The sequence below is a fragment of the Furipterus horrens genome, unplaced genomic scaffold (genome assembly GCF_987537825.1).
Source record: "Furipterus horrens unplaced genomic scaffold, mFurHor1.1.pri manual_scaffold_2, whole genome shotgun sequence".
NCBI lineage: Eukaryota > Metazoa > Chordata > Mammalia > Chiroptera > Furipteridae > Furipterus > Furipterus horrens.
Genome location: NW_028327172.1, coordinates 192,626,479 through 192,647,724, shown reverse-complemented (window position 1 = coordinate 192,647,724; position 21,246 = coordinate 192,626,479). Strand labels below are relative to the sequence as shown.

The 21,246-nt window shown below is 41.9% G+C and overlaps 1 protein-coding gene across 6 annotated transcripts in view; it reads right to left on the bottom strand.

The window, feature by feature from the left end:
• Positions 1-21,246, bottom strand: part of APBB2 (amyloid beta precursor protein binding family B member 2) — a 328,286-nt gene that overhangs the window by 109,705 nt on the left and 197,335 nt on the right. For 3 of the 6 annotated variants that reach the window (XM_090266952.1, XM_090266954.1, XM_090266955.1), the window contains exon 6: positions 4,492-4,700. In XM_090266952.1, the coding sequence (XP_090123078.1) occupies positions 4,492-4,700 (209 nt within the window). The remainder of the gene's footprint in view (positions 1-4,491; positions 4,701-21,246) is intronic. The other 3 variants (XM_090266953.1, XM_090266956.1, XM_090266957.1) reach the window with 1 other exon arrangement.

The window sequence follows — 21,246 nt, the reverse complement described above, 5'->3', positions numbered from 1 at the left end:
TTTTTTTCTTTCCCATAAGTGACCATAATTTTCTTTTTTATAATTAAAGTCAATGGAATACAAAAACAGTTTGTTTTTAAATTTAAAAAACTACATATTCTATTCATCTAATTTTTTTTTTAATTAAGAGGAGAGAATAGAATATTTTAGCTAATACAGTTTCTTTTTTTAAAAAAACCAACAACCTGACAGAGCTTCTTTGGTTGGTTCTACAGAAAGTCTGCAGCCGCCCCAGTCTGCAGCCTGGAGGTTGGGAATGAGAGATTAAAAAAGAGACAGAAAGACAATGAGAGAGAATAAGGCCAGTGGGGCAAAGACACAGACAGAGACAGGGAAGAAGGGGTTTAAGGAAGAACAGAGACCATCTTCCATGGGCAATGATCTCCCAATGGATAATCTCTCAGGAAGCACAGGGGAGTGATGTTCTGGCGCCAGAGTTATAGCTGGAGACATGTTCTCCTGGGGCTTGCCTTGACCCTGCCCAGGCTGCAGCACTGACTATGGCGATTATGCCCAGCCCTGGGAGAGCCCCGGGGCCTTAGCTCCTCAGAGACAGTGTGCCCGGTGACTGACGCAGCCCCTGGAGCACGGCACGCTTCATGACCACAGGACAGAAGCAGAAGCCGTGGGAGGGCGAACCCATTCACGGAATTCAATTCTATAGCCTTGACTACCCAGAGCTTTCCTCTTCCATATTTCTCTTCTGAGACCTTCAAAAGCAATTCTACGACTCACACAAAAACCTACTTCCTCCTCCATATTCTCTTAAGGAACTGAGAAACACCTTCAGTTGGGAAGATTATAAAGGAAGACTTGCCTATGGGTTAATCGTTATTCATAAAATATTTTGTGTGGCTCCCTCTGCTAAATTTCAACATCTAAGTAATTTGGAACAAATCAATGGATTGGGGGGAGATGCTCACAGGCCAAATTTCAACCGCAACTGCCAGTTTATAAACTTTCAAAAATACTGCCGGCATGTGAGGAGGAAACATTATCCACTGTGCTTAACACTTCCCCAGTAAACTCTGGAATGTGCTATGTAAAATTGTCAAACTGTAAGGAAGCCTTCAGTCCTAAACTTTTGTAAAGCTTAGTCAACAGATTTGGCACTTATTTGATTTTTTTTTTTAAAGACAGCTCTGAGGAAAGCTGAATAAAATATGCATTTCTAACACAACATATTACAAGTTTCTTCTCTCCCTTAACATTTTGGTTTCTCTCGTGTTTCCAAATTAGTTGAAATAGTTTCTCTTTGGGGACCTTAGAAAGGATGTCAGAGAAATAATCATTACTCCTTAACTGTTATTAGCACCTGAGACAATGTGATCTAGATAAGTCATTTTCTAGAAGGCTCTCCATATGACACAGCCCTCCCTTGGGGTGAGGTGAAGAGATTCCAGCCTCTCCAAGCCTCCTGATAGACAGCAGAGTGAAGCTTGCGGGAGGGGTGGGGGTCAATAGACCTCCACTGGAGTTCGACCGCACCATTGACTAGGTGTGTGGTCCTGGATAAGCTCCCTCACCTCTCTGTGCCTCGGTGTTGTCAAATGTAAAGAGAGAACAGCAACTACAGTACCAGGTGCAAAGGGCTTTATGTGGGGGCGGTGACAGGCATGAGCCGGGCCCTGCAGCCACTTGATTATCCTCAGTGCCGCTGATTCACTCTCCACCGTAGCATCTGCCCCCCTGGTTATGTGGCACGCTGGGTCTTTTCGCCAATACTTCCCCCGCTTCCACTTCTCTCTACCTGCTTATTCCTTTGTCCCTATGAATTTAATTTATTGCCTTTTAAATCTGCTTGGTTCTTTGACGTAATGGATGGCCTTATGTATGGGAAAAACGTGTATGAAGCAAACAATGGAAAGGTTGATCTGAAGAATACTGATCTCAGTCATCTATTAAAAGTGCTGGATATGAGTCACTCTCTCTCTCTCTGAAATTTCAAAAACTACACATCCATTAACCAAGTCCCCTGGAAGGATAAGACTTTGTTAAAAGACAATGGCATGGTTAGCAATGAAAGACAGGAATGGAACCAAGAGCCAGCTGTAAATTCACATATTCCTGGGCAGAGCACGGGAGGGTCTGGAGTCAGAGAACCAGCTGCATGGCTGCGCAAATAACTGAACCTCAGTTATCTCTTTTCTTTTCTTTTTTTTAAAAGTTATCTCTTTTCTTAAATAGGGAACGTAACAGCGCTCTTGTCTGCCTCATGAAGAATCTTGAAGGAACAAATGAGATGGCATTTATGAAAATACCCTGAAAGTCACAGTAAGTCATAAATGGCAGCTGGGAGGTGAGCGCTGGGGTTGTGTGAGGAAAACGGTGAACTCTAGGAGAGGAGGCAGGGAGGGAGGGCCATGGGAAGGGCCCCTGGCCAGTGGATGTGAGGGAGGAAGTAGGCACGGAGAGGGGGAAGAATAGGCAAAAGGGGGCATCAGAAAGAGGCTCAGGGATTAGAGGTGGACTCTGCTACCTGACACTGTTTTCTGGGCCAGCTGCCCACTGGGGCTGCCTTCTCCCCAAACCATGGAAATGAAAGTCTACCATAGTCATCAAAGAAATAAAAATCGGAGCCACAGAAAGCTTGGGATGCCCTCCTGAACTCCATCACAGGAAACCCTGGCCCAGCAGGTAAGTTTTAAAAAGCACTTCATTTCTCCCAAGGAGGGTGAGAGATTCACTGACCAGAACCAGAACCAGGATCTCAGAGTTACTCTAACCTCCCCATCTCTGGGACAATACGGAAGCGGAGCAGGCTGAAACCCCAAAGCCAAGGAAGAGGAGTGAGAAGAACTCTGGCCTAGAATTCAGGAGAATTCAGGACGTCTGAGCTCTACACCCAGTGTTGCTGCTAATCACTGACCTCTCTATGCCTCAGTTTCCCTGTTTCTCATCTGTGGATACTTGGTCAGAAGATCCCTTCCCACCCTGGCATTCTCTGGTTGTAGGGCACTTCTCATGGGTGAAGCTGGTGGAAGGGTCACAACAGGGGAATGAAGCCCAACAGCCAAGATGTACAGGTAAGAAAGAGAGAGGAAATCTGTGCCTCCGTGAGAGCACAGGCTGCCTCCCGGCTGGCTCCCATTCTGGGAGGCCACTCTGTGCCCAGGGAGAAATGCCAAGATGCACCTGGGCTGGGATAGGAAGAGGACTCCACTTCGTGCCAAGCTCTTTGAGCACCAGAGCTGTGCAGGTTCATGTTAATCCCTCAGTGCGCCTAGCACAAGATGAATAAATGACTGAGTGGAATTTGCTCAAAGAGAAGGAATATGATGCTTCAATAAAATATTATCAAAATCCCCCAGTAATAAACAAAAAAGTCTTATGTGGTTCAGTGGAACCGAAGCATGTGCCTGATGATCTGGGAGAAAGTACCCGAAAACCACAGCCCTTGTCTACCGGGGAGGATACAGCTCGCCCCGGCCCTGCGCTTGGAAGATGGAGAATGAGAGGCCCAGGCTGGGTGAGTGAGGGGCTGAAGCCCAGGCACAGCCGGATGTGGCTGGAGTGTAGGCTTTCCTGCGTCCCAGAGGAGAGCAGTAAATAACCAAAGATGTAGGTAACGAAGAGTCTTTTTCTTATTTCCTACAGGAAGGGTGATAATAGTTGTAAATATTATATATAGAGGAGCTTTGCAGGTAAGAGATGCAGTTCAAATGTTATCCATGTTCCCAAACTAAAGGAAAATGGGCTGTTAAAAGAACAAAAGGCTGTGGTCAGAAAAAGGCAGCAATGTCTTGGTGTCAGCGATCAAATCACTTTTCTCAAAAGAAAAAAAAAAAAAAAGCCCTTATTTAACCATGACCTTTTCCAAAAGTAATTCTCTTGACTATTTCGTTATCAGGATTCACAAAGCTTCACTGCAGGACTCTTTAAATTAATAAATATCACAGAGGAATTTTTTAATGCCTCAATTCTTCGTTTAAACATTCAAATTTCTTCCACAGGGACAGCAGGCATTTATACTGCTCATTATTTCTAAAATAATGTCACTTATGCTAAATAAACAGATTCTTTTTACAAGTAGAAATTAAGCATTTAAGGGCTCTCAAGGGTTATTCTTACAGACATCCTCTCCATGCAATCAAATGAACCCAAGGATAATAAGATACGCAGTAATTATAAGACGTCTGGCCAAGAGATATTCTTCTGTGTGTAAATATTTTATGGAGTCAGCACCATGCAATGGCACCTACAGAGTAAAATATTGCCTTCGTGGGCCCTGGGGAATCTTAACCACTTTTCATTATTCAGCCCCTCTTTCTAGTGTTTCAAGAGATCAAAAACCATTCAAGAATGAAAACATCCCTGAAAGATGGTATTAACCCTATTTACTAAGAGGTGGCATTATGAAGTTTCAAATGCAACATGCATGATAATCAAAAGCTTACCTTGATGACCTGTTGGGGCAGAAGCAATGAATCTAAAGAGATATTATGAGTTACACCCACTCTACTAAGTTGTTAAAAAGACATTCCATTTTACCTCATTCTCCGGGGTGGGAGATGGCGTTATAGAACTAAGTGACCCTTTCCTAGAGCCCTGAAGATCTGCTGGGATGGAGACAGGGCGTTCCCATTGAGTCGTGCCTGTTGGTATGTGCCAATAATAGGTCCCCGCAACGTCGTTGATTCTTTTCCAGCCAGGAGGCAAATCCGGGTCGGTCTGAAATGAATGATCACTCCATATATCTGCTGGAAAAAAAAAAGAGAGAGATTTGTTAACAGAGGAAACAGATGACAGTCTTCCAAGTTTAGTGCCAACAGTCAGGAGGATTCCATAGATAGATATGTCCAGAGCCCACTTGAGAAGGACTATTGCCATGCTACAGACACAGAGCATGGGAAAAACGGTGATATGTAATGAAACAAGGGAATAACTGGAAAGGAAGGATGACATTTGAGAACAGGGACAAAAAAGACCCACTGTCAAGTCATCCAGCAGCTCCAAGAACCCTCTGATCAAACCAAAGCTCTATTGTTGTTGTTCTTATGTGCCATTGAGTCAGCTCCAACTCCCGGAGATCCTATGACTAACCGATGCCCGCAACGTCCTGTCCTCAGCAGCCCTGCTCAGCTCCTGTAGACTCATGACTCTGGCTTCTTTTATGCAGTCAATTCATCTCCTAGCTGGGCTTCCTCTTTTCCTGCTGCCTTCTATTTTTTCCAGCATTACTGTCTTTTCCAAAGAACCCTGCCTTCTCATGATGTGCCCAAAGTAGGACAGCTGCAGTTTTGTCGTTTTTGCCTCCAGCAATCGTTCAGGGTTAATTTGTTCCATTAGCCAGAATTAACTACTCATGCAAAATTTGCAAGGTTACGTACAAAAACTATTGCATCCATCTGTAAATTAGTAAGATTTACTGCCTGGTATCTTACAACATTCCCAGCAATGAGTACAACTCTTATTTTCTTTGACTGCTTTCTATAAATAAATACTATATTTACATCTTTTAATAACTCCTCCTCTGCAAAGCAACAATGCCTTTTGTAAAACTCTAGAATTCTAAATTACACACAGAAGAATCCCAAGGGAAACAGCCTAGAAAAGCCTTGGTATTCAAGGGGGTACCAGGCGGACTCCAAAATGAAGCCTGTCATATAAATATATAAAGTAGGGCGGGTGTGAAATACAACAGAGAATGGTAGGGACTGTAGCAAACTGGCGAGCAAGCGCAAAGTCCAAAGTCATTCAAACGCAAAAAATAAATTTTAAACATTGTGGGGCAGGGGTAAAGAAAATAAATCAGCTATTCCCTGGCCTATGTGAATGTTTTATAAGTTTACTAAATAGCTATTTGCTTTTAAAAATTTCATTACTGGCCTTTTCAGAGTTGATTATGAAATGGATTTAAGGGCAAGAGAAAATAGGAGAGAGGAGAGGAACAGAGTATGAAATTCACAGAGATAGAGGCGTAATGGAGGAGTCACAGGTAGCTGCATGGAAGCAGGCAGGTAGAAAAACTTAAGAAAGTTGAGCTCCAAACCGTTAGAATCGCTTCATTCTAACGATCAGGCCCTTTTCTAGGCGGCCATTCAGAAAAGGCCAGAGCGCTTTACAGTATTCATTGAGAAAGCATGTGGCCTTGCTCTGTGCAAATGTCAGGGCCTCATGTGGGCAGGTGTCACGGAGGCTGTTACAGCCGCCACTGGAGGAAAAGAAACCAAAACAAAGAGGCCGATGAAGACTATGGGCACAGATGCACATTCACGAGGCTGTTGGGGATCCCAGCGTTCACGTTCTCACTGAAATCTACAAGAGGCAAAACTGCAAACTCCCCTCCCCATGAAAGGAAATTAAGCATGATTAAATAATTTCACGTTACTCGAACTCGAAACAAACGTGTATAAACTCCTTTGTCCTGTGTTTGTTTTAGGGGATGGTTTCTGCAGTAATTTTGTTTTCGGCATCTCAAATGAGACAGGGCAGGTGGAATACATGGGTCTGGGGACTGTTGAAGAAAAGCCAATCAAGGGTGTTCCCCTGCCCCATTCTAGTGGTTGCAAGAGAAGTGCTGGCGCTAGAAACAGAAAGGAAAAAAAGGCCGCTAGTTACCATTTCTGTAGTGTTTGAGGTCTGGGCACCTGAATTTACACATCTATCCTAGTTTTCTCTACAGCTGAGACATTAGCATAAAGAGTGGCTACAGACACAGCACTATCAGAATATGAAATCATGTCAGATAAAGGTCAGTGGTCTTCAGGTTTGGCTGTCTGAGAAGGCACCTCATGGGCAAAGTGAGAGGGGCTCTGGGTTGCAGGGCAGGGACTGAGCTGTTCTATCTTCACTCAGACCCACCCCCTTATATTTGTTTTATATTCAGAGTTTCTGTCAAGGTCTTGTTGGGGAAAAGGGGGGCAGGGAGTTATTCTGTTGGTAACAGCTGATAATGATGATAAGATGATGATGATGATGGAAGAAGTAAGGTGGGCACTACAGTAGCACTAACAGTTCTAGAACCATTTATAGAATCCCGTCCACATCCTCCTCCACTGGCCATAAGGGCAGTGAGTCCTATGAGGGCAGGCAGACGTGTCTATTTCATTCCCCATCCTGTTCCCCTGACCTAGCACAGCAGCTGTTCAATAACAATGATTTGGATGGAGTGCGGATAGATGAATGGATAGATAGAAAGAAAAATGAATAAAGAAGGAAGAAATGAATGAAGTCCTTGAATGATGGGGTTTGGAAACTGGCACTTGGCAAAATAGGAATTCTGGAGAAATCAGTTCTGTGCAGTTTCACTAAATAGGGCAACTCCCCAACCCCCCAAAATACTAGCTTCTGGTTAGAAGCAATGTCTGCATGTGCACATTCTTACGGATAAAAAGAAATACAATAGGATAAAGCGGAAAGAGTTCTGGACTGGAAGCTGGGAGACTTGGAGCAGAGATTTTGTTTCTTTTTGTATTGATGTATTCAACAAGGAAAAGTACAAAATATATCTTCTGAGGCACCTCAGCCCTATTATACTTCATTTTGTTTAGGGTTCATAGCCTCAATTTGTTTTGTTTTTCTACATAAAATGATGTACAAGACGGGGACCAAAAAAAACCCTAGAATTATCTTCTGGAGGGCAGGCCTCTTATAGAACAGGCTTCCCATGCTAGGTGAGTGTTCTAGGAACCTCTCTGTATCAGTGTACCAGCTGGTGTTGTTGTGAGAGGCTGTGTTCAGCTTCAGTGAATTTATTTGAAGACTTTTTCAACGTGTTTGCCAATTTCACGATGGGTGATTTATGAGTGCACCTGCCCACACTGCACTGTGTAATTAGCAGTTTTTGACCAAAAGTTCCATGACCCCTGTGCTCTACCCTCCTATTCGCCTGATCTTGTACTGAGTGACTTTTTTTTTTTTTTTTTTTAATTTCCCTGGATGAGAAAAGTCCTCAAAGGGAAACATCTTGCCAATGTGGGAGAGGTGAAAGAAAAAAATGGCAGAAGCACTAAAAGTTAACAAAATGGATGAGTTCAAAAACTGTTTTGAGCAGTGGAAAAAATGCCTTGATAGATATATTGCATTAAATGGAGAGTACTTGGAAGGTGACTGAAGTTTAAACACGTAAGAACAAACACACAAGTTTAATAAATAAATTTAAATAAATTCTGCTTTTTTGGGGGGTCCCCCCCTCACATATACTTATATAAGTGCCTTGGACCCTATTCAATGGGTCAGTGGTTTTCAATTGTCATCAAACTGGGGAGGATGACAGCGGCGCAGGGGGTGGAATTCCAGGTCCTTCAGGAGCCTTTCGACCGCGACAGCACCACTCGCATCTGGTTTACATATTGGTGTTGTGTGCATGATTTCCCATGAAAACAGCAATCAGTTGTTTTTAAAATATTTTTGCTTGAAACCATAGCTAGGAGACCAGAGAAGCCAAGACATCTAAATATCAAGAAGCTGCTTCTGTCATAAGACTGTTGAAAATATTGCAACGCAGCTGAAAGGCCGCCCTCAGACGGGTCCCGTAGTGGACGTGGCACGAAGGGCGGAGCGCAGACTAAAGCAAAAGAGGGAAACCTGGAAACACCAGGTTACTAGAGAGCAATCCAACCCCTTTTAAGTCTCAGAAAATTACTCAGGTGCAGCTTTATGGAAGAAAAAAGCAAGGAGCCGGTGCTGTGGAAAGGAAATGGTAGCTGAGGGTCTCGTTGCCCTTCTGAGCCTCGGCAGTTCTCGAACTGAGCTTCTGTCCTGCACACCTTCGAGACAGATCTGCTTAGAGTTCCGAAATCACAACACGGTATTCTCAGCTTTCCGGGAGAACACCCTGAAAGACCTCCAGACTCTTTTTGGGTGAGTCACTGTGCAACAGTAACCACAGGAATTTCGATGCAGTATTGGATAACATAAAACAAAGCAGGATTCTACCTCAGGTACCCAACTTCAGGACTGCAACTCAGACCGATTGTGAGGGTTACTTAAGGGAAGATTAATAGGAGAGTTAAAATGGAGACATATACAGAAAGCCTGCAGAATACTGTTAACTACTCCAGTGAAACTAGAAATAAAGGGAGTCAACAAAGACTAGACATGGCATCCTGCAGCCTGGCATGGAAACCATCTGTGGGGCCTTCATATCTGGCTCAGCCATTCTCTGTTTGAATGACCTTGGACAAGTTACCCAACCTCTTTGGGCTTCCGATGCTTATCTGTAAAATGGCAATGGAAATAGGTGAACAAATAGGGGGAGAAACAAAAGGAAAAGAACACAATGGCTGCAATGCTGAGGCTCTGAGCCCCGCCAGCCGACCTGCCCAAGGTCAGACAGCTGGTAACTGATGGCACCAAGATCCACTCCAGGGGACTGGCCCCAAGCCCTGAGCCACCTCAGGTCCGATCAGGACACTTCCAAGGCAGGTTTTGCACAGGATCTTTCTTTCTGTGCCTCCCTCCCTAATTCTGCTTCCAGTAAATCCAGTAAATTGGGGCAGCCACTCCAGCTGCCCATACATCTGGGCCTCAGGATCAAATTCCAGCCACAGGCGCGCTGCAGAGACCGAGAACCCCTTTTTCTCCCTTCTATGTGTCCTGGAGGACCTTGCACATCAGGTGCTGTACTGTCTCTTGTCATCACTGCAGCTCACTGAGGGCAAAGTCACAGGCTGACAGGCAGAAGCCAAACACCAGAGATGCCCCTTCAAAGTCAAAGTGGCTCTGTAGTCCTTCATTGTTTGTAGTTTTGTTCCTTTTTGAAGGAACAGGAAGCAGGCCCTGGAAGTCAGAGTGCAATAAAAGCAAGGCTGAGCATCCCAGAAAGTCCCTCTTGAGCTGGGAGCCTCTTGGGCCGAAAGCAATACTTGGCGTGGGAACAAGGAGCCCATCTGTGAGCAGCAGACCTGCCCCTCCAGCCACCTCTGGCGCCTATGCCACTGGCCTGGCTCCACCCCAGCATCTTTGCAGGGAGCTGCTCCCTACTCTCCTCCCCACTGGGGCCTGTGTGGGAGGCCAACCCTCCTCTAATCATCCTCCCCCCTGGGCTCACCTGCAGGAATCCAAGGGTCAAATGAAAACAAATTAGCATCTACCAGCAGCAGATGGAAATTTCCTCTCCTGCCCTGGAGGCCTCAGGAAGGAGGAGGGGTGAGCTGGGGTTCTCAATTCGGCAAGGTCTGCAGTGCAGGGCACCAAAGCTTCCCCTCAAGTCCTCAGAATGGCACGCATTTCCTTCCTCGCTGCTGGTGTACCCTGTGCCTGAGGTGTGCATGGCGTGGAGGAGGGGGTGGGAGGAAAAAGGAGACAGACTGATACAGTCAGCAAATATTTCCTATCTACTCTGTGGCAGGTATTGTCTTGGGGTTGGGGACGCAGAGGTCAGCAGATAGACCCAGGCCAGACATTAGTGGTTCTGGAGCATCAGGGTCACCAGGAGGGCCTGCTAGAATACAGATCACTGGGGGCCACCCCACAGTTTCTGACTCAGTAGGTCTAAGAATTAGCATTGCTAACAGTTCCCAGGTGCTGCTGATTTCATGCTACTGGTTTCAGAACCGTACTTTTAAGAACCATTGGCCTAGGAAAACAGAAAAGGTAATCTGTCTTTTCCAGCAAACCCCATCTAACTACTGGCTCCACAAAAGTAAAATGGGACTGTATATTCAATTATTCATTCATTCACTCTTGTATTGAGGGCCTCCCATAAATGCCAAGCACTATTCTAGAAGCCGTGAACACGGCAAATTAGGTAATGTGATCCATTGTGTCTGCGGATGGAGTGGCCTATTTGGGCAGGATCATGTGGGAAGGTCTCCGAGGAATAATTTTCCCTGAACTAGAAGGTGCCAGCCTTGGGAAGAGACAAGAGAACAGGATTCCCAGCACACGGAACAGCCAGTGCAAAGACCATGTGTCAGGGACGAGCCACATGTCATTTAATTATAATGAAAAAGTCACTCAAGTGAGGGGTAAGGTCTAAGATAAGGTTTAAGACCACCAGGGCTAAGAATTCAACCTCTATGCAGAGAAAAACTCATGGTGGTCTTGTGTGATCTGTGTTTTCAATATCAGAAGAATAATTTGCACAATGCTCCCATACTTGGAGAAGAAAAAGCTCTCTTCCAAAGTCTTAGCTGCGGCTGCTACTAGCTACTCTTTTAAGCAATGATATTCCTGAGAGGTCCAGATGCTTTAATCCAAACCACTTGAGTTTAGCTTTAAAGCTCTTTTTCTGATCGGCCCATGGTCTGCTTCCTTTACACCTCTCTCTGTTCTCTCTCTCTCCCTCGCCCTCCCTCCCTCCCCTCCTCCACCCCTTAGTTCCTTTATATTTATTAAAGACCCAGGACTCTAGGTCTACATCATTAATTATCGATTTGCTGAGTGTTCCAAGCAGCGCAGAGAGGCTGCTTAGAATTGGGGCAAAATCGTCCTCATCCAAAGGAACTGGCAGAAACAATGACTATGGAGACAAGGGAAGGAGGCACAAAGTACTTAAAATCTGTGAGCTCACAGAATCCTGACCCACCAGCCTGGCAGACAGAGGGAAGGAAATCTCACCAAGAACAGTTTCTTGATATTTATTTGCAAGGCATAAATGAGACGCTGAAATGCCTTCACAACCTTAGAAAAATTGTACTCAACTGGACTTTCCTGGGGTAGCATTCTTTTAACTGTTGTAATAAACTCTTAACAGTTTTGGGAGTCTTAGTTTCCCAACCTCCTTTCCCATAGTATTCTTTAACAAAATGATTAGTAAGATTTTGAGTGTCCTTGAAATAGGGAGCTTTTTGTAGCTGAGGATTTTTGTGTTAAAATTTTTTGAGTTAATACTCTAAGAACTCATTATTTAAATAGGCCTTAAATTTGGGCCTCATAACACTACATACTCTGTATCTTTTAATTAAGTATTTTGGCATAAGCTCAACATGGAATTTCTTAATTTAAACTCACTGAAGACACAGTCTTTGCTGAGCTTACCCTCCTGCATTTTTAGCTTCAGGGCCATTTTACTGTCACAGACAGGAGCTCTGGAGTCAACCAACAGTTTTGAATCTGAGCTCCAACACTGGCTGGCTATGTGGCCGTAGACAAATGGCCTAATTTCTAATGGCCTGCCTGCTCGATGTATGACAGAAGTGTTGACAACTCCTCCTTCAAGAGGTTGATGCAGAACACAGTGTACAGCACAAAGTCAGGCATGTAGTACTCACTCAGTAAATCTCTGTTATTATTAGCTATTAATTGCTTCATTCACGTGTGGCTTTGCGGACACGTTTTGAAATGGTATTGACCACAGTGCATTTCATTTTAAAAATGTAAGATTTCTGAGAGTTTGCAAACATATTTGTGTTTTTATGAAAAAAAGTAGTTTTCATTTAGATCAAGAAAAGTAGATAATGATCCTGGCCATGGCCATGTCCATGTAGAAACAACAGAGCCCATGAGCACACGCTGGTTTGAGTATGTTGCACCTCTTTAATTCACATGCGGCTGTTTTATGTCACGTACTTGAGTCATTAAAGAAGCAGAAATGAAGTCCAAAAAAAAAAAAAAATAGCTGGTTAGGTGTGCTATATTATTTAAGACATCTTTCCTGGAGACTGTTTCTGCTCTATCTCATAGCCTCGCAAAAGTATGTGAATAGGAACTGATCCAATGTTGGTAGAAGATAAAAGGGAAAATATGACTCTCTGTTCACAGACTATTAACCAAAATTGACACAGGAGTCAGGACGACTCTGCAAAGACAAATTTAAAAACTAAATGGCATGCAATATAAGCAGCTGAAAATTATTTGGAGGGAAAAACTGGTATTTGTAAATATCCATCCATATCTATATATATATATATATACACACACATAATTGAGGTTAATTATATGGCCTGGCTATAGATATTTAAATGTCATCAAAAGGTCTCATTCTAAACACCTAAATAATAATAAGATATTTATTTCCTTATAAGTTATAAAAGAAGATAGTGAAATCTCATGTGACATTAAATATAACCTGAGAACACTATTTCCTTTTAGAGTGTGCACACAGTACAAAGTGGCCTGATTTACAACCACTACTGAGAAGCCACAGGCTTAAGGGTCACGCCCCCATGCCCCCTTCCTCAAAAGTTAGAAATGAAAACATAAAACATGAAGGGAGATTTATATTTTATTTTAAGAAAGCTACAGACCATGTCGATAACCTCAATTTCATTTTTTTTCTAAGAAGTGCTGGGAAAAACCTGCAGTGAAACCCACAAATGTCCGAAACCCAAAATCAAATCATACTAATGAATGGAGAAGAGGTGCAGGTTGGACATGCTCTTGGAATCATCAATTTTTAAATAATTTTAAAAAGTAATGATCACAAGATAGTTATGTGAAATTGCTAGGCAGGTTTATTATTCTTGCCTCCAGTTGTCTGACTATACCACGATCCTATTGAATGGCAGCAATGCATCTTATTCAATACCAGATGGGGTTAATCAGGTTCAGCAGAAAGATCAACGAATCAGGCCTAATATTCTTTGCTGTCAAGTTTGGGTACTTAGTGCCTATTCCTAAACACAATGTTCTAGGAAGATCTATCTACAAAAATTAAGCAAAGGGTCAGAGAATGTGTCCAGGTGCCTTATCCTCAGTCAACCCAACCACACAACTTTCACATTTGATTATCATTTCACAGAGAGCAGTTAGAAGAGAGAAAACAAAACACCATCATAAGCAGGAATCTTTCTTTCGTTTCCATACAATTAGATAGAGAGAAGCATTACCGGCACCATACTCTTAAGTAGACAGGCTTAAAAGTATATTAAATAGAGCCAATTTTCTTTCCATTATTTTGTCAGGGTCTTCAATCCACTCTTCACTTAGAGCTGTATTTCTCCTCAGGCTGCCTTGGTGACAATAGCAATGATGACAAGGTGGAAGCTATTCCAGGGTTGCCTGGACCAATTTCAAGGTCATTATTATTTTAAATGGTGGCACGCCAGGGTCTGACTTCCCAGCTACATTAAATATTAGAACAAGAGATGATTATTGAGAATCTAGGAGATGGACAAGGTTCAATGGCAAACTACAATTTGGCCTTTCATTGGCACATTAAAAAAGCAAGCTGAAGTGGATGCAATCTTTCCTAACATCAAAATCTATATGTGGGAGCATACAGAACTATACTCCCATAGGTTAAAATGCATCTATTTTCTTTCTAATATAAGAACAAGAGCAGGCACTGCTGGGGCACTACAGGGCTTTCAAAATGCTGTAACTAATCCAGTCTCATGTGGCCCCACAAAATCTTATGACATGGAGGGGTGGGGGAGATAAAATCCCCATTATACAGGTGAAGAAACAGACTTTCAGCAACATTAAATAACTCAGTCAAGGTTGGGAAACTTGTTGTTACTGGCTTTGGAGAAATCTCAGTGTATTTTTGTTTAGGAACGATTCTATATGTTAAGTGTATTTTTAAAGGTTAAATGCCCCTTAAAAATCAGCAGAACTGAAGTAAATTATTCAGCCTGTCATAGTACTTAGTGGACAAGCTTCAATGTTTGATGCAAAATAGGACTTTAGACTATGAGTGGGGTGAAGGAGTTCAGAGAAAAATGTTTTTCTGAAATTAACTTTAAAGGGATCATGGTAAAGACTTTTTTTATTACTCCTCTGAGATATTTATCTTTCACCTGAATTAAAAAAAGAATCTGAAACACTCTGCATAAAACATATATTTCAATCAATAAAATAACAAAAGAACAAAGCCAGGAAGTTGAGAAGAAACTTAAATTCTTGCTCCAAAAATTTACAAAATTTTAGTTGTCTGATAGAAGTTTATCAAAAATGAAACTTTTTCTAAGCACCAGTTCTAAGAGGAACTTAACATGTGGGAAACAGCACTGGAGGCACAAAGGCAGTAACTGATAAAGAAGGTTTCACATCGTATCCAGAAGGTTTTACTGTGTAAATCTTGTTCTAAACTGTATTCATATATGAACAACAGGTAATTAAATGTAAATACTTTTTTAAAATAATAAACTTAACTAGGGAAACCATTCTGTACTTTTCCTTTTGTCTGTGAAAAGCCTGATATTTGGTTTTCGAAAATATGCAAGGTGCTCATTCATCAATGTCCAGTGTCTTCTTCAAAGCAACCAAAACTTTTGATTAGATACATGGCCACCCAGAATGCAGAATACATTTCCTAGCCTCCCTTGCAGCTAGGTGTAGCCATGTAGGTAACATTCCGATCATTGGCGTATAAGTAAAAGAAATGTATGGCAGCGTCTCAGAACCTTGCTTACAAAATAGGTGGAAAACACTTTTCTTGTTGGAACAGACCTGCCACCTTGGACCACGAGGACACAGGTATACCATAGGTATGGTAGAGCAGTACAGTGAAGAAATTTGGGTTCCTGAGGTCTTTGTGAAACACAGCCAGCACATCAGTGGACTGCTACTAATAGGCTTCTGTGTGAAGGAAAATCAATGTCTGTTGTTATCAGCCACTGCTATTTTACAGTCCTCTATTACTAGCAGTTGGAGTTGATCCTAACTTATCCATTTAGTGTCAGGAAACTAAATTCCAGGCCTAATACCTAGCGAGGAAACAGCTTCTAAGAATTTAGCTTTGCAACCCCATATTCAATCTCAAACAATAGGCATCTAAATTACGGAGTTTAAAAACCCAGGCTCCTGACTCCCAAATTCTTCAACCCTCTTCTAAACCAGCACATTGTTGGATCAGAACTTCATCAGTCATCATTCATTCATTTTCCACCACCCATCAATCAAAGCATCTTAACCTCAGCACCAACTCTTGTCAAAAATACCAAATTCAGTGTTGGGCTTAATTTTTCACATACCTCAAGTACATATCAGGGTTCAACCAACCACATGCGATATCCAGCCATTCACTTGATTCACATTTTTTAGTTCTTTAATCTATGCCATCCTCCTCCCCTCCCCTTCCAATTCTAGGCCAGAAAAGAAAAGCAAAGATTCCCCAGGGAAAACAGAATGGCAAAACCAATCAGTGGCTGCACACCTATACAATAGCTTGGTTTTTATTTCCACCATTAAAACAGTAATATGCAGAGCCCTGAAATTTTCAAAGATGCTACTGGCAGAAAACAGGCAGGGGTATTTGTGAATCCCATCTGCCAGGGATACATGTGTAAAAAGTATCTTTTTTTTTTTTTTTAAATGCTTCTCAAAATAGAATCCAGCATATGACAGTATTAGGTAATTGAGCCAAAATTTCATAAAAGGATAAGTAAATAAAATAATTATTCTCCAAAGCTCAAACAATAAATTAATGCTTAAAGTTTAGAAGGTTTCCCTTTCTGTAATGATTAGGTATGGAACTATTTGGTGTTTAAATTGTGGGTCCCCAATAGCAAAAATTTTTTAAAAAGTGTATAGAGATGCTGTTAATCACAAATTAAACAGATCTAAGTTCCTGAAAGCGAAGACAGGACTTGCTCTTCTTTTTTATTTAATCAGCCAAGGTACCACAAATGTGGGCACTCTAAGTTTACTGAATGTAAGTGAATGTAGTCAGGAGTGGCTCCCATTTTCACATTTCATCCTCTGAAACTAGAGGCTGCCTAGATAATACCTAAAGAGATGAAAACTATAAGAAAGAGGCCAATGAAGGGAAAGGAGGAAGGAAAGAAAAAAAGGGAAAATGGATTTGGGAGCATGTACCACTTATCAGCCTGCCTGTTGAGTTCTACTTTGCTAAGGCATCAAAAAAGGAGCGAGAATCACTGCTTACTAGTTTTTATTCATCCATAAATGTACTGGTTAACCGTCTAGACCTCAAATTCCAGCCAGTATACTGTAATTAATTTCCAACTAGAAAAATGCTCTTGAAGCGTTAAAGGTTTCTTATCTGTAGAGGGTCTGGGAAGGATTCCAAATTTATTATGCTACAGAAATAGAGTTTTTCTTTTATTTTCTTTTTCTCATCTCAAAATCTAATCCTCTCACTTGTCAGAACTGACTCATACAAAATCTTTGTTCCTTTTTCTCGCTCTAATGATCATAGCGTCCATTTGTAAATGATGGTCTATCTGTTCTTAAATTCTGATATTTCTAAGCATCTTCCTCCCCAACTTTCCCCATTCGTTTTTCTCTGAAAGAAATTACTATAACCTCAAGGCCTCAAGGGAAGACTCTGCTCATCATACACAAATGTTCCTTAGATCTCGGAAGTGGGTACAGAGGAACATTCTTTGGAAGCAAATGAATCAGATGCTGTGTCAAAGTCTTCCTTGTTGCAGATGAAACAGGCAGAGATCAGCGGGGACAAGTGGATGACTATGTGGAGAACTTCGCCCTAGACAGCTGTTTGTGCTTCCTTCCTTGTAGAAACAAACTTTGAGTGTCTTCTGATGTCACAGATGTGCTTTGATGAATGAACTGAGAGCATATACCCGTCTCTTCAGAAAACATTACAGTGGGAAGTACCTAGCCATGGAGCCAGGAGCGGAAAGGAGCTGTGTGAAAGCAAATAGTGTGTTTTCTCTAAAAAATTCCCTTTGGAGAAACAAACAGTATAAATTACTTTTAAAAGCAAGAGTGTACTTTCAGGGAAAATTTTCCAGGGAGCATTTTCTTTAGGGGTAATAACTTTTTTCTTTCACTTTCTGCTTTGATGACTAATTCATTTAAAATATATATTATGTGCTGCTGATGGAGCAAGAATTACAAATTTTCTTACTGAATATAGGCTACATTTACACTTGGCCCAGATTTGAACTGATCACCCAGGGAAAGCTTGACCTCTTTCATGGCCATTGGGTCTGTTTGAGAAAGCTATCTATGAGAATTGAGTTGGTTAGCTACTCTAAAAAAATAAGGCCCAATTTGATCCACCCTACCAGCCAAAGGGATCTGATTCAACAAACAACTGCAATGCTGCAGTGTTCACTGAACAAGATTATGTAAAACTATATCCATCAATAAAAATAAGATCAATAATATTTTTTCCCCAAACAGGTAAATATATATTCCCTAGGACCCAGCAACACTAAATGAATGTTCCACACACTTTCTCACTCAGTTCCGCGGGTGAGCGCGCGGGAGGGTGTTCCCTGTGGGCGTATCTGAGGTGCAGAGGAAAGGGAGGCCCTCTGGGAACCCATCGTTCCAAGAAGGGAAAGGTAAAATGTGTTGGATTCACACCAGGGAACACCATGCAGCAGTGAGGAACAACGTATTAGATGCACACACAACCTTACGAATAGATCTCTAAAGCACAGCACAGGGGAAAAAAACCCCTTTAAATAAATTAAGAACATACACACTTGAAACAACAGTGTGCATCGCAAGTATACTTTTGAACAAAAAGTTACACTTAAAATACACTAGAATGGCTGCCCACGTGTGCAGAGGATGGAAGTGAGATAAAGGAATGAAAGGCAGAAAATAAGCGTGCAAGGTAGGAGAAGTGTTGCTCATGGATCCATGAAGAAAATGCATCATGAATTGCGGCATGTGATTAACTCAACTGTCTGAGGTCCAGAACAAACTCACTGTTTTACCTTTACATATTTTCCTTAACAATAAAAACACCAATGAAAAATTGTCAAAGAGAACATTCATTGTTAAGGTCACTGAGGAGGCCAAGGGCTCTGAAAAGTCTGATGTCTGGAGCTGTGCTGTCTGGTCCGGCAGCCAGGCGTCACGCGGGGCTGCTGAGCACAGGAAGTGTGGCTCGTCCAACAGAGATGGTGGCCAGTGTAACAGACACAATGGATTTGGAAAACTCAGTACAACAAAAAGAATATAAAATACTTTATTGGTAATTTTATATAGTTTACATGTCAAAATGATGTAGTGAGTGAAATAAAATACACGATTAAAATTAATTTCACCTGTTCCACTACTAGACTCTGTAATATTACATATGTGGTTCACGTTGTATTTCTAATGGACAGTACTGGGCTAGAGGCTTCCAGTGAGCCTGGGCTAAAAGAGGGATCCTTTTTTCTAAAAATTTCTTTGGAATTTCAAACTGAAAGTCATGAAAAACACAATGTGGCCCCTGACTGGAAGGCTATAAAAGCAGTTCAGGATTAAATATTAAAATTCTAGGTAAGAAATTGCCAACAATTTCAAAGCACTCACAACCTTCCATTTCTCTCATTTAAAAATTTCTTTAGAATTAATGCCACTCTTTAGAAATTCAAGCCCAGTCCTTGAAACCAGACAAAAAGCAAATAAATTTTCTACTATAACTCATTCTGAAGCTATGATCAAAAATAAGATTTAGTTGAAAAAAGAAACTGATATAATTTACCAATATAGGTCACAAATACATGATTTAAACATTCAGAAAGGTGTCTTTAAAATCAAAAGAACCTGGGCATTAACAATTTAGAGATTACATGGTGTTCAGTAATCCCCCCCGCCCCCCAACTCACTCTCTCTCTCTTCTCTGTTTATCACATGCGGTCCTTTGTCACATATGGACTGTTCTTCCTACACTCTTTTGTATGAATCAACTGCCACCTATTAAAAGCCACTGTGTTTCTTTATGACAAAACCCTTGCATTTTTATCTTCGTAACCCCAGCACAGCCTGGCACATGATGGATGGTCAACACTATCCCTCCAATGAACTATAAGTGAGTGTCCCTAAAGGGGCCGACTGAGACGTTTGGTGCGAAATAGAGTCAGATAACTTCCTCTCTTGAGATTGCTTAAGAAAATTATAAAAAAGTGCCATCTACTCCGCAATGTTTTCACATTTCATCAACATCAGCATCTACATTAATGTTCACTGAGAAGTTTATCAAGTGCCAAGCACTGTTCCAAGCACTTTACACTTACTGATTCATCTTGTTACTAGAACCTTTTAAGGTTGGTGTTATCTCATTTTATAGATGATACGGAGAGGGTGACTCATGGTCCCAGAGCTAGAGCTGGGACTCAGGGTAGGCAGTCCCACACCAGAGCACATGCTTGTAAGTCATGGTGGTCAGTACACAATGCGGTCTGTTTCAGGCACTGAATCCAGAAGAGCACAGAGTCTCACGCTCATGCCTTGCTTTCCGACCTCCACTCCAGTGTGTCAGTCCCAGCTCTCAAGAGCCTCACCTTGAGTTGAAAATGGTTCATAACCAGTTACTCTGACAACACTGCTCCCTCTAATGCTACTACTGCTAGTAATTCCCAGAGAACCCCCTTTCCAACCACTTCGTACTCCTCTTCTTGTACAAAATAAACAGACTTCCCTCGGCACGGCAGTACATCCAGTGCCCTCCTCAACGGTTTCCACTCCCTCTGACAGCTCAGGCCCTCCGCCCCTTCCAATCCAGGCAAATAGATGTTCGCTGGTCTCACAACACACCATACATTTTAGTATCCAGGTGCCTTTGCTTATGCTGTTCCCCTCGACTGGCGTCCTATGCACCCATTTAAAAAATTAACTTGTCCCTCCCTGTACTACCACCTCCCTTTAGAGACAAGTTATTTAGGAAGATTTTCTACTTAGTATTATAGTTTTCTGTGAGAGACACCCCTCTCCCTCGGCTCCTGAAGTCTGGAGTCAAGGATAGTTGGTACATGGGTGCAATGATGCCTTTGAGAAGTTGAATGGGAGATGGGAGCTACTTTGCACAGAGCTTCACAATAGCATTTGTGAGTTCAGAACTCATTACGTAGCAACAAAATGCTACCAAAAGTTTTGAGCAGGAAAATCCATATGTTTTGAGAATGTTATTACTGACAAGAGAGAAAATAGATGAGATGGAGTTGGATACATTAGTGTAAAAATTATGTCTTCAATGCATGTTCACAAATTACATGTCAGTAATAGAAGTGAAAACATAGAGCCAAAATAACATATAATTACAAACTCTACATTCCTCTTTAATTTTGCTATCGCTATAAATCAGTGATTAAAAACCTAGTCACTGGCCATTTGAAAGAGTTCTTCCTCCCAGCCTGAAACTGTTGTCATGACAACATGACTTCCGGCTGTATCTCTGTGAACAAGCTTATGTTTAGAGGGAGAAGATGAGGATTGATCAGGTTACATGAAGAATACATTGACCAATTTTGGAATGTAAAGAAAACGTGTTTCAACCCAAGATTACCCAGTATAATCTGTTTAAATCCTCTTAAATAATAGAACCAGGCTGGGCTTTTTTAATCAATAAAATTGAGCTTAGCATCTACATTCCTTATGGATAATAATAACATGCACTTTAGTTCTACCCAGCAGCCCTGTAATTAGGGATTTTTCAAAACATATTCTGCTCTCACAGTTACTGATATTATCCTAAGGTTTCCTGAG